This window comes from Empidonax traillii, unplaced genomic scaffold, assembly GCF_003031625.1.
Source record: "Empidonax traillii isolate 1590-97213 ecotype Southwest subspecies unplaced genomic scaffold, ASM303162v1 scaffold475:size860808, whole genome shotgun sequence".
NCBI classification, from domain to species: Eukaryota; Metazoa; Chordata; class Aves; order Passeriformes; family Tyrannidae; genus Empidonax; species Empidonax traillii.
The window spans coordinates 140,653-154,188 of NW_020955668.1; the positions used below are offsets into that span (position 1 = coordinate 140,653).

The 13,536-nt window shown below is 39.4% G+C and overlaps 1 protein-coding gene across 4 annotated transcripts in view; it reads left to right on the forward strand.

Annotated features, from left to right (window-relative positions):
• The window catches only part of LDB3 (LIM domain binding 3), a 117,605-nt gene that overhangs the window by 71,175 nt on the left and 32,894 nt on the right, over positions 1 to 13,536 (forward strand). For 3 of the 4 annotated variants that reach the window (XM_027895958.1, XM_027895959.1, XM_027895960.1), the window contains 2 exons: positions 1,433 to 1,602; positions 2,555 to 2,591. In XM_027895958.1, coding sequence (XP_027751759.1) covers positions 1,433 to 1,602; positions 2,555 to 2,591 — 207 coding nt within the window. Of the gene's footprint in view, positions 1 to 1,432; positions 1,603 to 2,554; positions 2,592 to 6,367; positions 7,272 to 13,536 lie in introns of those variants that run through there. The other variant, XM_027895961.1, reaches the window with a different exon arrangement.

Genomic DNA, 13,536 nt, shown 5'->3' on the forward strand with positions numbered 1-13,536 from the left:
GTTGTCTGACCTGAAAAACACATCCCATGCTATTACATCCAAAACCATCAAAACCGTGTATTGATGAAGAGGAATTTTCCATCAGCTGGAAAATACTGATGTTTAAAGCACTACCTGGTAACACTTTTCATCACAGTGTATGTTGTTGCTGTATGTAGGATGTCAGACACACTTCTTGGCTTTCTCATGATTCCTCTCAGGTCTTACAGACTCAGCTTCTCTGTGGATTTTCTCTGCACAATGGTATCTTAGAGAACACTACGTTTGAGCCTGAGCCAAGGAAGAAACTTTTACAGCAGGGGACCGCTCCTGGAACTTTATGGCAGTGACTTAGTTGGACCAAATGGCCCTTAGCTTTTAACAGAATCATTTCTCAGTTTTCCTGAAGTTGAGCTTGCTGCTTGCAAAGCTCTTTATGGAATAGCAAGTTAAAGCTGTTACAATAAATCACGTGCTTCAAAAATAGACCTTGTATTTAGAGAAACCATGGAGCCAAGTTACTCCAGGCATACATCATCCCAGTGTATATTCCTGCAGCTCTGTTAATAGTTAATTTTAACTGTATGCTATGCAGAAGTTATTTTCACAGGGGGGAAAAAGGCACTATTAAGTTACCAAGCCTGTTTCTAGCTTACATCATAAATCAAAAAGAGGTTATTTCACTTGTGCTACAGACCTTGGTAGCTCTGATTTTAGGTGTGCACAATTGAAAGTTTTTTCCTGGACATATCACTTTGCAAGATGAGTAGGCATGTTGTAAGACTCTGAGATCCATTCTGTTGCTAAAGATTTCAGATACAGCATATGTGTGCAAGTCTGGAGTACAAGTCTAGACTTCTTTTGCTTCACAGGTTTAGTAGACAATGAATCCAAACTTGTGGAAGATGGAAGCTTAATTCAGAGTTTGACAAAGAATCATCTCTAGAAATAGCTATAAAAGCCTACCACATTATTTTTATAATGAAATACGGTTTTTATTTCTAATTACAATCTCAAAGTACACTGGCCCAACGCTATAATTTAAAGGCGCAACATAAAACAGTATCAACATGAAGTCATTTTTATAAGAAATAATATGGGACAGGAATTCTCAGAGAAATAAATGTTTTTGCTTGGCATACTCTCCTTTATCACCACGCGTTATTCTAACCATCGTAAGCTTGTGGCTTCCTTGGCTGAGGAATCATGAAGAGATATTTCCAAGCATTTTCATGCTGTTTTGAATATGCAGATTTGATGATAACGGGCCATTCCAAAGATAGAATGAGGCATAACACAAAATTGATCAGTGTATTTTTTTAAGAAGTGGTAATTTCAAAGCCGTGTGATGGATTGCTGTTACTCTGGGTGATAAGCTGAGACCGGAGAGGTTGGGAGGTGGGAGGAAAGCCACCACGTACTGTTTCCCATCATTTCACTTTCTGCATTGCAGTGCCCTCCCTCTTAAAGACCCTCACGTAGACAGTGCCTCCCCGGTGTATCAGGCTGTGCTGAAAACCCAGAACAAGCCTGAGGACGAGAGCGAGGACTGGAGCCGCCGCTCTGCCAACCTGCAGTCCAAGTCCTTCCGCATCCTTGCCCAGATGACTGGAACCGAGTACAGTAAGTGAATAACAAAACATGCTCCTCATCCTGATTTTAGATTCTTGTCATTATGTATTGACCACTGATGCTGAAGGAATACTCATGTCCAGACTCGTAGTTTTCAGTCCAAGATCCTGGGTGCAACTAGAGAGAATAGGAAATCAAAGTGTACAGTCTCACCTTATGCTTTGTGAAGAAAATTCTTTGATCTGCCAGGGGTCTCACCATAAAAGTGTAACAGACTATACAGTAAAAGAGCATTCGGGACCCCATAGTTCTTCCTACTTACAAATCAAATTTCTGCAGTGCAATTTTTCGTTCTCCAGCAGCCTAGACATACAAAGCTGTCCATTCATTAGAAAAAATGATGAATGAATCATGTCTCTTGTAACAGCCTTCTATAGAAGTGACTTCTGGAGGTCAAAAAAAATCATGGATCACCATTTGTATTAAATCTATGGTTCTATCAGCCCTGTTATCTAAACCTAGATCTGTTATGAATGTCACAGGAGATTGAACTTTGCTGCTTATTGCCTATGGAAATGTTTTTCTGACCACCTGGTACCTCACAGCTGGTGTCTGATCTAGAGATAAGGAAGTTCAGGGCCCTTTTCCGGCATCAGGGGGACATACTTGGTGTTTTCTCTGAATCTGCTGATGATACCTCTTGTGCTTTCCTGCAAAACAGCAGGACCTCTCTGTAGAATCATTGCCTGCAGCTGTGAAACACTGCTAATAAATAAATGACAAACTAGTTGTAATAGCTCCATTCCTCCTAACATCCTCCTTCCTATCTCTAGGGAACTACTCTTCCTCATGATATTCTTACAAATTCTACTGCTGCAAAGTCAGCATGAATGCACCTTTAGATAGGCTTTGATATGTTTCTAAGGAACTTATAATTTCATCATAAAGCCAATTCCTCTCTTTCTTTCTTTCTTTTTTTAACTGAAATGTTTTTGGTCTACAGTGCAAGATCCAGATGAAGAAGCCCTGAGGAGGTCAAGGTAGGCAACTCCCCGTGAAAAATATGGCTTTCATCTTCCTGATAACCCAATAATGTTTTAAAATGGCACTAATATGAATCTCCTTTATTATATTTTTGTCCTAAAATATTCTAATACATTTACTTAAAAATCACTAAAATTAAAATACTATCAGTGAGAGGCATTTGAATGGCAAGGATAACAAATTAGCATGTTTTTAGGAGAGACGGTGGAAAATTCCTGGAGTGTGTGTTCAAATCTCAAAGCTCTTTGCTCATGCAACTTTCCTGTACTTTACTGGCTGTGTGAATGTGGTGAATTCCAAGCCCTGTGTAACTACTTGATTGTGTAACTGGATGAAAATATTTAATGTTGTGATAGCACTGAGATTTGTGAGCAATTTATTTGGATGACCCTCTGCTTCTCCTTAAATGATACAGTAAAGGAGTTGTTTCCATCCATACCCATAATCATTAGCTTATGTTTTGTTTGGAATAAATGTGACCCAAATTTTTAGAATACGGAAGCACAGGACTGCTTTTGCTAGTGGATAAATGTATTTGCTTTATGTGATCTATCAAAAACGCTTACAAAAAAAAGTGGGTATGTTCAGAGATGTAATATGGAATTAAAGATTTATCATCATCCTGCATAGTCAGGAAATAGATGTATTAGAGATTCTTATGTTGAGCTAAAACTGCAGTTGAATCAAGAGCATCCTGGGTGTAAGCCTTATTTGCTGTTTGCATACTTCAAATCCCTGTTTCACATGAGCCACCCTAAGCCACTGGCTGGGTTTGTGACGTGTTTGGTACTCAAACCACCTCCTTTTCTTTTTCTTTTTGCTGCCATATGGCTTCCTTAAAGATTCTGAGCTTTTGATCACAGTGCTAGTTACAAATGTTGAATCAGTGAAAAAGAAATCTGGTATCTTCCCTGTGAGAATACGAGTGTGCTTTCAGTTGATGTTTGCTATAAACCTTCCACTGCAGTTCACCCAAGTTCATGGCTGAGTGCCCGAACATCAGGCTTGACATTATATCCCTCAGGGATTTATTTCTTCCCTAAAATGTGCAAGCCTAATTCTCATTAAATGTATTGTGCATTATCTGTTCTGATGTAATAGCACACGTCTAAATCCTTACCATGATGGGATTTAGAGCATTGTGATGAACTTATGAGTCCTCCATTCACATCTGACAGTAATATGTTGTTTTAAAGGAATAATCTTTCTAGATGTAGTCTGTAGCTTTGGAAAATATTAGGTACTGGAAATTTTAGGTGGTATCAGATATGTTGACGATAATTATCTAGTAACACATCAACACGTGGAAATTGCACGTTCTATCTCCAAGTATGTGACTCTCTCCACTTTGCTTTGCATGTTTTCTGCAGTTTTGAGGTGTCCCTGTGTTATCCTTTGTTTTCACAAGGAGATTCTGGCTATGTTTAGGCACAGCTGAGCAGGTTTAAGGGCATTCATTGGTAGTGGAGTCAAGGGAACATACACGTGGTAGTTACACGGGTACCGTGCAACTGGTGTGAGGTCTGGGGCAAGGAATGAAATGGGGTCTCCTTCCTGCCTCCCTGACAGTGCCCACCCCGTGGGGGTGGGTTGGAGCCTGCCTCAAACATTGCACACACTCCACTGCAGATGTGGTAGCAAAAGTCCCAGCTGTGCATGTATCAACCATACACAGCTCTCTGGGGGCCGTTGGACCCCTTCTGCTTCATCTCTTGGGAAGGCTCCTACCACTTTGGATTTTATGAGGCACGGAAAGACCTGTGTTAGATGCGCAGACTCCTTGCTTGAACTCTGCTCTTCCAGCACAGTAATGGAGTAGAAAGTCCTCTTTGGCACCTACTCCAGATTCAGCCAATACAACCACACCTTTCTCCACGTTCACAGTTTGGGATCATCTGGAAGGTTTCCTGGGTTCCTGAAAGCAAAAGGTTGAACTGCAAAACCTGAGTCTTGCCAGATGCAGTGTTGCATTAATCCCCTGCTTTGCTGGAGTTCTGGAAAAATCCTTCATGTTCCAAAAGTTAAACTGCCAGAGATTTTGGAGGGCAGGGGATTTTGGTCTCAGGGCATGCTGTGAGCAATCTCTCTGATGCTTTCCCTTGCAAGAACTGCATGAAATGCTGATCAGATTTCTCCCAAACTCTTGGGGGATAGGGGGTGGTACATGTAGCTTATTTTTGGCAGAACTGTTTTACATAAAAATAGTCACTTTTAGATTGCTGCTTCTAACTTCATGACATATGTCCTAAATGTAACCCATGAAGCTTGAGCATTTTTGGGTGGCAGAATATCCCTTTCAGTTAATATTGATGAGCACATTGCATGACTGTCCCTCGCTCGTGCTGCTGCTATTTTGAAGGCACGCATGAGATTATAACTTGCTATGAAAACTTTCCATTGCTGGTGTGATGATTGTGGTGGAATATTTTCTGGAAAGAAGGGGTCCATTTCAAGCCAAACACATGTTTCTGAATACCTTTTCTTGAATGGAGGGGTAATATCTTGAAAGCAGTAAGGGAATTCTGAAATTACATGTCAGACCCACTGTAGCTGGTACACTCCGGTGTAACTGGAAAAAAATGCCATCAAGAAGTTTCAGCTAGGAATACTTTATACCTTTAAATTACTTAAAAATGTAAAAGATATTTTGAGAAGTCATACATCAAGACTCCTTTAGGAGTGCTGCTTGCATGACACCATGTTATTAAGAACAGACGATTTAGAAATATCAGTGAATTTGTTGGCATTTACTCTGTTTATTGTTTTGTGCTTTCTTCAGCTTGAGGAGTAAAACCAGCTCAGTCTGCTCATTTCTGTTTGGCTGGTTTCACTCTCAAGTTTCACTGCATTAACACAATTAATTGTCTTGTGTTTTGAGTGTAAATAATGAGGGAAAAAATTACCTTGTTTGCAATGACTCGAATACGTTTTGCAAATAACAAGAACATTTTATTTTCCATTCTGTTTGATATACTTCTCCTTGACTGTGCTCTCATCTCACATCCTCCTTCTTCCCCTTTTTATTTACAAAACCTGAATTTAAACTCTAGAGTGTCTAGAAAAGGCTAAATCCTGAGAGGTGCTGAACATGGCTTGACAGCCCCAGTGCGCAGTCAGAGGTAGCTGGGGGGGGCAGGAGGTGGCCAATACTTCACAGGACTCTGCTTTGAAAATCCCGTGTTGTTCTGCTTTGTGACACCTGTGACCAGAAATGTTTATGCAAATGTCAACACTAATACTCACTAATGCTGAGAAAAGCTATAGAAAAGTGCTGCTTAAACCTGTGGGTGATGGTCCTTGCAGGAAGGACAGCAGAATATGGGCTGGCCTAAGTGTTACAGAATGGAAAATACTTGCATTCATTTTGCACTTTTATGAGTTAACTGTCACTGACTGCTCAGTTGGGGGGAAGGGAGGGAAAAGCCAAGAGAAACTGCTGGCAGGAAAACAATGGGATTACACTGCATTTCTAGCAAAAGCAGCCCTGTAATACCAAGCACAAGTCAAAGAATAAGAAGTTATATCAAGTTACTTCTCAGAAACGAACAGCTGCAAAACCTTTCACACGTGTCCAAAAAGCATCACCCAGCCTTCATTGTGCTGATTTGACAGCCGAGGAGAAAATCCAAATAAATTGCCATTGCCCTAGTTATAAGGCAGGGGAGTGGTAGCCGTGGTCCCTAACCCCTTTCTTTCTCCCTCCTTTCTTTCTTCTGTGTTTGTGTCTCTCTCTGTCTCTGTCTCTCTCTCTCTCTCTTTCTTCATGCCACAGGGAAAGGTTTGAAACGGAACGTAACAGCCCACGCTTTGCCAAATTGCGCAATTGGCATCACGGCCTGTCAGCGCAGCTCCTTAATGTTAAAAGCTAAAAGCCCACATTTATGGGGCAAACACAGACAGAGTGACAGTCAAACATTAACTGCTGTCCTGAGTTAGAGCCCCAGCGTGTCACACGCACTGCCGGGGCCTTGCTCTGTAGGATTCTGTTGTTAGCCTGTTAGTCATTCACTGTCACCACAGCTAAAAATAACCATGCAAATCCCAGTTCATGTTCTTCATTTTAAAGTAGTTTTAGCTTTACTCCTTTACTATCTCAGACTTCAGTATATAGGAAAATATCACTATTATAGTCCCTGACTTTAGAAGAAAATGAGAGGGAAGTTGCTGACAGTAGTTCTTTAGGAGGAAGAAGAATGAGACTTTTACTGAGTTTTACTGCTGTAAAGATGATGAAGTAGGAGAAAGTTGAAAAGGAAAACTGACTGGCCTAGACATTGCTAAATGTGCAACATACTTAGTTTGCATAATTGAATGATGCTGTTTGAAATAAGATTTTAACAATGTGAAGTTATATTTCTTCAATATATTATACTGGTAGAGGTTATTTGCTGAAACCATTGCTGTAAGTTTTGTGTTGGAAATTTGAATTTATCATTATATAAAAGTGAGAGTTAGCTGGAGTTGCTCAGGTTCTGCAAGGAAATGACATTTTGCTAGAGGTGATTTAGGAGTGAGAAGAATATATCATACTACTGTTGCACTGAAGCTTTTAAAAGCATCTTTAAAGTTTTAAGGAATACGTTACCCCTTCTGTATTGCTCTTGCTTTGACCCACACTTTTTTCTGTATATAGCAGCATGCTTTATCTGAAATAAAACGTTTTAAAACTAAAATAATTATGTGCCTGTTTTACAAAGTGTTTTATTCTGTTATAAAACAGTAACTGCTTCAACTGATTATTGAAAGAAGGAGACCTTTTCTTTCCTAAATAGAAAATTTGGTCAAAAAGCTTTCCATTATTAACTAGAATTATTATTGACCTTTAAGTTGCCTGAATTAGAATAAACCTGATAAAGCAGTTGAAAGAATAACAGAAAGGAAAAAAATATTTTACTAAGTGTGAACAAAGCATAATTAATAGGTAATAGCATACTTAATAGGTGTTAGATGACAACCTATTGATAATATTGTTTAGCATTTCCATTTAAATAACTTGCATTCTGTGGCAGTGATTATTAATTTGTCTCTGTGGCAAGGGCACTTGAGACATTGCTGGTGCTTAGAATGAGATCTTTTTGTTACAACAGTACAGTTCTTTGCTGGGTCAGTTGAGACATGGCAAACCTATAGCCAAGGCTGCCAAATATTCTGTATTTTCCTTAGGGGAACACAAACACTCTGATCACACCACCTTACTAGTGACTGTGGAAAATCAGCATCACTGCATGGAACAAGAGCAACATTTTAACTTTTCCGAAATGTTGCCGAGATCAAACTTTGGTGAACCGAAGTGGTGGTGAATTTTATTTATATATGGGAAATTTTGATAGAATTAAAAATATTAATAGGCAGTTCAGTTTTTTCACAAACATTAAATGTACCTAAGTAAAAAATTATCCAGTTCTAATTTTTAACCAAGTTAGATTTTTGATAGTTTCTCTGAGTAAGTAGTAATACTGTCTCCTCACTTAAATAGGAATTGTGTATCCTTAATGTTTTATGAACCTAATACTGATCCTATTTGTTTCAAATAGTCCTAGTGCATGTGTTATATTAAAAAAGAAAACATCTAGATTATATATATCTCAATGCTTATACATAATGTTATTTTGAAAGGTATTTTTTAGTAATTCAATAAGATGTGAAATTAATGGAAATGTAATTAAGGAACCCTTTCTCCTTAGCTCTGCTTCAGTGGATTTAATGATAAAAAATCATGTAATCATACAGAGAAATAATAATAATCCTTTTTTTCTGGAGGATACAAAATGGGATCTAAACACTCTCTCCAGAATTTCAATTCTCTATGTAGTTACAGAGAAAAAAAAATAATAGAAAAAAAATCTTGATTTGGTAGTTTTGGAACTTTTGCAATGTTGAAGACCTTTTGTGAAGGTGCCTTCATTAATCCTTATGGCAAGATTTTCACTTCAGCATATTTGTACTGCTTAGTCCAGTCCCTTTCAAAAATATCTTCCAAGTGATAGACTTTTGATTAACTGTCAGTTAAATTTTTCTATGCCATTTCTTGTTTGTATTTAGGTTAGCTATTCTTCAGCTCTTACTCCTCAAAAATCTTCCTTTATGTAGTCGTGGCAATCTTCAAGTCCAAAGCCATGAATGTTACAGGTCTCTTTTCATGTAACTATGAAGAGGCCTTGGTTTTGTGTCCTGAGTAGGAGGTGGCCTTTGTAGAGAAACTGGCCTGGAGTTTTCATTCTACTACACACCATCACTGCAGACTGTAACAAACTGATGGCCTAAAAGAAAGCATGAACAGCTTTGAAGAAACAGTAGCTTTGTTCTAGCAAAAGGTCAAGGCTGGCCTGGTTTTGCTCTATTTTTAGTATGTTCTGACTTATCTCACTTTATGTAGCTTCTGATTGACCAGCACCATCTTGCAGTGTTTCCTGACCATTTGCAGAAGTCTGCTGTTTTGCCTAGGAAGATTATTCACAATTAATGACAGTGAGGCTTAAAATAGGTTCCCAATGGAAGACTCGATGAGTCATGTCATTCTTCAGAACAGCAGTGATGATAGGCAGGTGTATCTGTCCCATGCTGAATATATTTTGACCTGTGACTGCTCTGCTGAGCAGAGGACAATGGTCAGTGACAATACTGTCTCCTAAATAGCCTCCATGCCAAAAATAGAGTAAAATGCAGGATATGGATAGTGATATTCACCCCCTGCCCTTCCCAATATTGCCAGTAAAGCATAGTGTTATAAGCATTTAATGAAGATACAGAAAAGCTGATGCCAGTAGGAAATCAAAACCAAAAGGCCTTCCAGGTAAATCTGCTTGTCTGGTTATGGCACAGGGACATGCTCATTTTCTACTGTGGGACAAGACTGTTTGATCTGAACTAACCAGTTTCCTGAATGCTGCTGCCCTGCCTTGTGCTCAGACGGTCTCCCCTCACCTCCTGCAGTGCTTAGTTTGCAGCAGAAACTCCGACTGCATGCAGTGTGTGCTGATGGGACGTGGCTAGATTGTGACTTTAGGAGAGTGGGTATGAGAACTTGACCTGTCTTCCTTTCATGCATGACAAAATGCCAAAAGGAGAAAGGTTCTGTGGCTCTTCCCCTTGCCTCCCCCTTCTCACCCCTCCCTGCACGGGAAGGACAGGACGTTTGTGCTAAGCCGTAAATACAGAGGTCACTTCATTGCACTTGCTCTCTCATTATGCACGGCTGGGGGGAGTATATCTTCCATAGCAAGGAACAACTATTTTAGGGACTGCTTTATCACTTTTGAGAAGTCCAACTCTTGCCTATGACAGAGCTTTTTGAAGCCTTCCTCAGGGGCAGATGAGGTGACACCAATTTTTCACTTGTGCAGTCGGGTTCCCACAGGAACTGAGTTGTTTTTGTGGATTCTTTAGCAGTGTCTGGGACTATCATTATGTGTTTCGGAAAATGCATGGATACTTACACAAATGTTAGTTTGCAAAGTTAAAAAGCTAGAATTTTGGTATGGTACATGGTATTACCAGATAATTGCTTCCTTTAATCAATTTGCCTTGAATTGACAGCTTTCTGCAGTATCCATGAAAATTAATTGACTAAAATTTGCTTTCAAGCACAGTAACATCTTTTGTTCTATTGCTGCTTATCCTAGCCATCTGACACCACCAAGACAAGCTAAGGCACCTTGATTCCCTTCCTTGGTTGGCCAAAATTTCCAGTGATTAGCATTGCTGACCTTCCCAATCACCAAAAACCTTCCATTTATATGCTGCTCAGATTACCAAAATCCTTTTGAAAGACGTACTCTCCCTTTCCACAACAGCCAATGAAATAAAGCAGACTTCTCTTGGTAGATTCCTGACTTAAGGAACAGAACTGCAATAAAGGATAATAAGCACATCAAGTTAATATATTTTAACACCTCAAGAGTGACAAAAGCGTAGGAATAGTGAAATAACTCACTTGTCTCATTGGAATGCTGAGTGAAACCAGAAGGCAAAATTGATCAAATATAAAGTCTTTCTTCCTTAATATACTCCTGTGGGTTCTGTGGGGATAAGAGCTATTTAGAATCATAAATCCCTTGTTTTCAAGCCAGTTCCCTGTAGAACAAATTCATCAAAGATAGTGAGTGTCTGTAGGGTACAGTGTATCCACTTAAATGTACCCACTTCAAACTGAATGAGTGAGGGCTCCAAATGCAATTAAGAAATACCGTGAAGCTTTTCTCAAAATAGCTCATAGAGAAAGTAATGCACGAGCTAACAGAGCTTGTTAAAGCTCAACATTCAATTTTGAGAGTGGGTGTACTGACCTATATGTAACATCTTGTCTTTACCATCTTAGTCTCCTGCATGTTCCTGTCCACCACATACCTTTTGCATGAGCAGGAATTAACATTAACTTCCATTCCTACTGTGCAACCTTTAAAATTCTCGTGTGCCTTCTGTGGCTGATGCAGGCATCTAACCAAGACACCAGTGCACAATGCTGCCTTTCTCTCTGACTAGTCCCTTGCATTGCCTTCAGTCCAGCAAGGGTAAAGCAGTTCTAACATGCAGCAGGCTTTCCAACAAGCATTGTAACTCAGACCACTCAGTTGTGGTCTGTGGATCATCAGCCTGGCTCACAGAGCCTTGCTTAGGGTGAGCTGGAGCACAGCACTGGCACTACTTCCTTTTATTCTGCTTCTAAATTGCATTAATGTCAGCAAAATTACCCTAAATACTAATAACTTCCTAATAGTTCATTTCCACATAAGCATTTGTTGTAGCTGACCCAGAATATTATATGATTACAAATGAGGGAGAGGGAAGGTAAGAAAACCCTTAAGAGAGTTTATGAAATAAAATGCAATCCACATTCTGAAAGAATGACAAGTGTCCAAATTCATCCCACTTAGTTACTTGATTCAGGAACAGAACAGCACAGACACATTGCTGTATTTCAGAGGCAGCTGCAAACTTAGCATAATGCCACCTAGAAGAAGTATGAATTTTCTCATCATCAATGTGCACAAACTAAAAAGTAGGTCTAAAAGAACTACCAGCTGAAATTTAGATCTCTGAGTTTTGTTGTCGCAGCTTCCCTGGAGAAAAGGGAAGTCATGAGGAGAAAGAACACTTCAGTGAAAGGGGAACTGTTTCCTGGCGTACAAAACCTGAACTTGTTGTGCACTGGTTTTGTGTGTAATGGTGACAAGCACAGCCTGAAAGTCCAGATCCTGTGCTCAGGTGCCTGGTGGCAGACACCTGCAGTTTACCAGTGGGGCTGTAGAAAGCTGGACCAAATCATTCAGTTCAGTCCAGTTGCACACTTAAGGCCAAGATAGGCAATAATTATGTGAGTTAAGTCTCAGCTCAAATTGCTGCACATGCTCTGAATTTTGCAGTCTTTTGTGATAAAATTTAAAATTGGGAGTACATATACTTGCATGGCAAATATCACTCTGCAAATCTTGGGAAAGAGTGGCCTTGCCTTTCCCCAACACCAGTGGTGCTGTGTGCCCAGCTGCATTTATTGTGTGACTGTTACACTTAACAGCAAACCCGCAGGTGCCACTAAAATGCGTTCATGGGAGGTGGTGGCTTTGATTCTGGCGAGCTGCTTTGACTGAGTTCCATACTACTTGGTGAGAATGAGCTGCTGGTTGTTTTCCCACTGAACCTATGATGATGCTTTTCCTGTTCTGTGGCACTGTCTGCACAAACCAGGATGCCTTCTGGGAGAAATGTATTTCCCTGATTTGGGAAGCAGACATACTAGGAGCATATATTGCAATTGTTTTGGCGTGGGCTGCTCACATTCTTAACTACAGTGGCTGAAAAAGAGAGATTAGCTCTTCTACCCCTTTTTATTCTGATTCCAAGCTAAAGTTTTAACTAACCAGCATGATAGTTGTCTTCTGTCCTCTCTGTTAACTGCCTATGATTTCTTTGTGTGTCTTAGGATGTCTGTGTTGAAATAAAAAAATATAGCGTGGGGGGAAAAAAAGACAAAGATTCTCAATAGTTTTACGGTCATCTAGCCATGGAAAAGTTCTCAGCTGCAAACACAGAAAGGTAGAAATAACCTCATTGGATCAGAACAGCAGTTAATGTAGCTCGGTGTCCAGTGTCAGTGTCTCACGCCTTTGAGACAAAAAAATGTTTGAAAGGCAATTACAAAATAACTTTCATGCAGCTTTACCTCCAGACGCCCTATAAAAAATTTCTTTTAAAGTTATTTTGTAGCTTTTACTTCCTAAAAGGAAATTTTATTTGTAGGGAAATATGCTTATGTAAATATAAGTACATCAGGATGTAAGTCTAAGTCCTACAAATCCGCACCATACTATTAGAAAACCAGAATTTTTAATTTCAATAGGTGTAGGCTCTAATAATCTGTAAGTCTACTTCCCCTTTGAAAAAAGGCCAGTATATACCTGTCAGGCTCTATAGAAGACTATTAGATGACTAATACAGGAAAATACCAATAAACTGAATAGATATATTTATTAAAAAATCTATAATCTCTCATTAAAGAGAGTGAGCTGATATTATAAATACTCATCTGGGATTCAGGAGATCTTATTTCAGTTCTTTGTACTGCTGAAGACCTTCTTTGTGACCATGAGCAATTCTAATAAGTTTTATTAATAAGTTTTATTAATACATTTTAGTTTCTCATTTGTGAAATTAGAAAAATAGTCTTGCTCCCTGAGAGTATGGAGGAAAAACTCAATTACAGTTTTCACTTACTGCTTCAGTCCTGATAGACAGAGTTGAAGGACCATGTGGTCTCTCAGGATGCCTCATGTTTCTTATGTCATTAGGTCTTCATTAAACACCTGATACCATCTAAAGAGAAGGCAGATGGAAGGTGCACAAGCTCCAGATTTCACCTTGCCAGTTATATGTACGTGTTTGGGAATCTTTTACACTTGGTTTCCGAAAATAAAGTAGAGTAGGAAAGTATTCCCATGTCCAGTT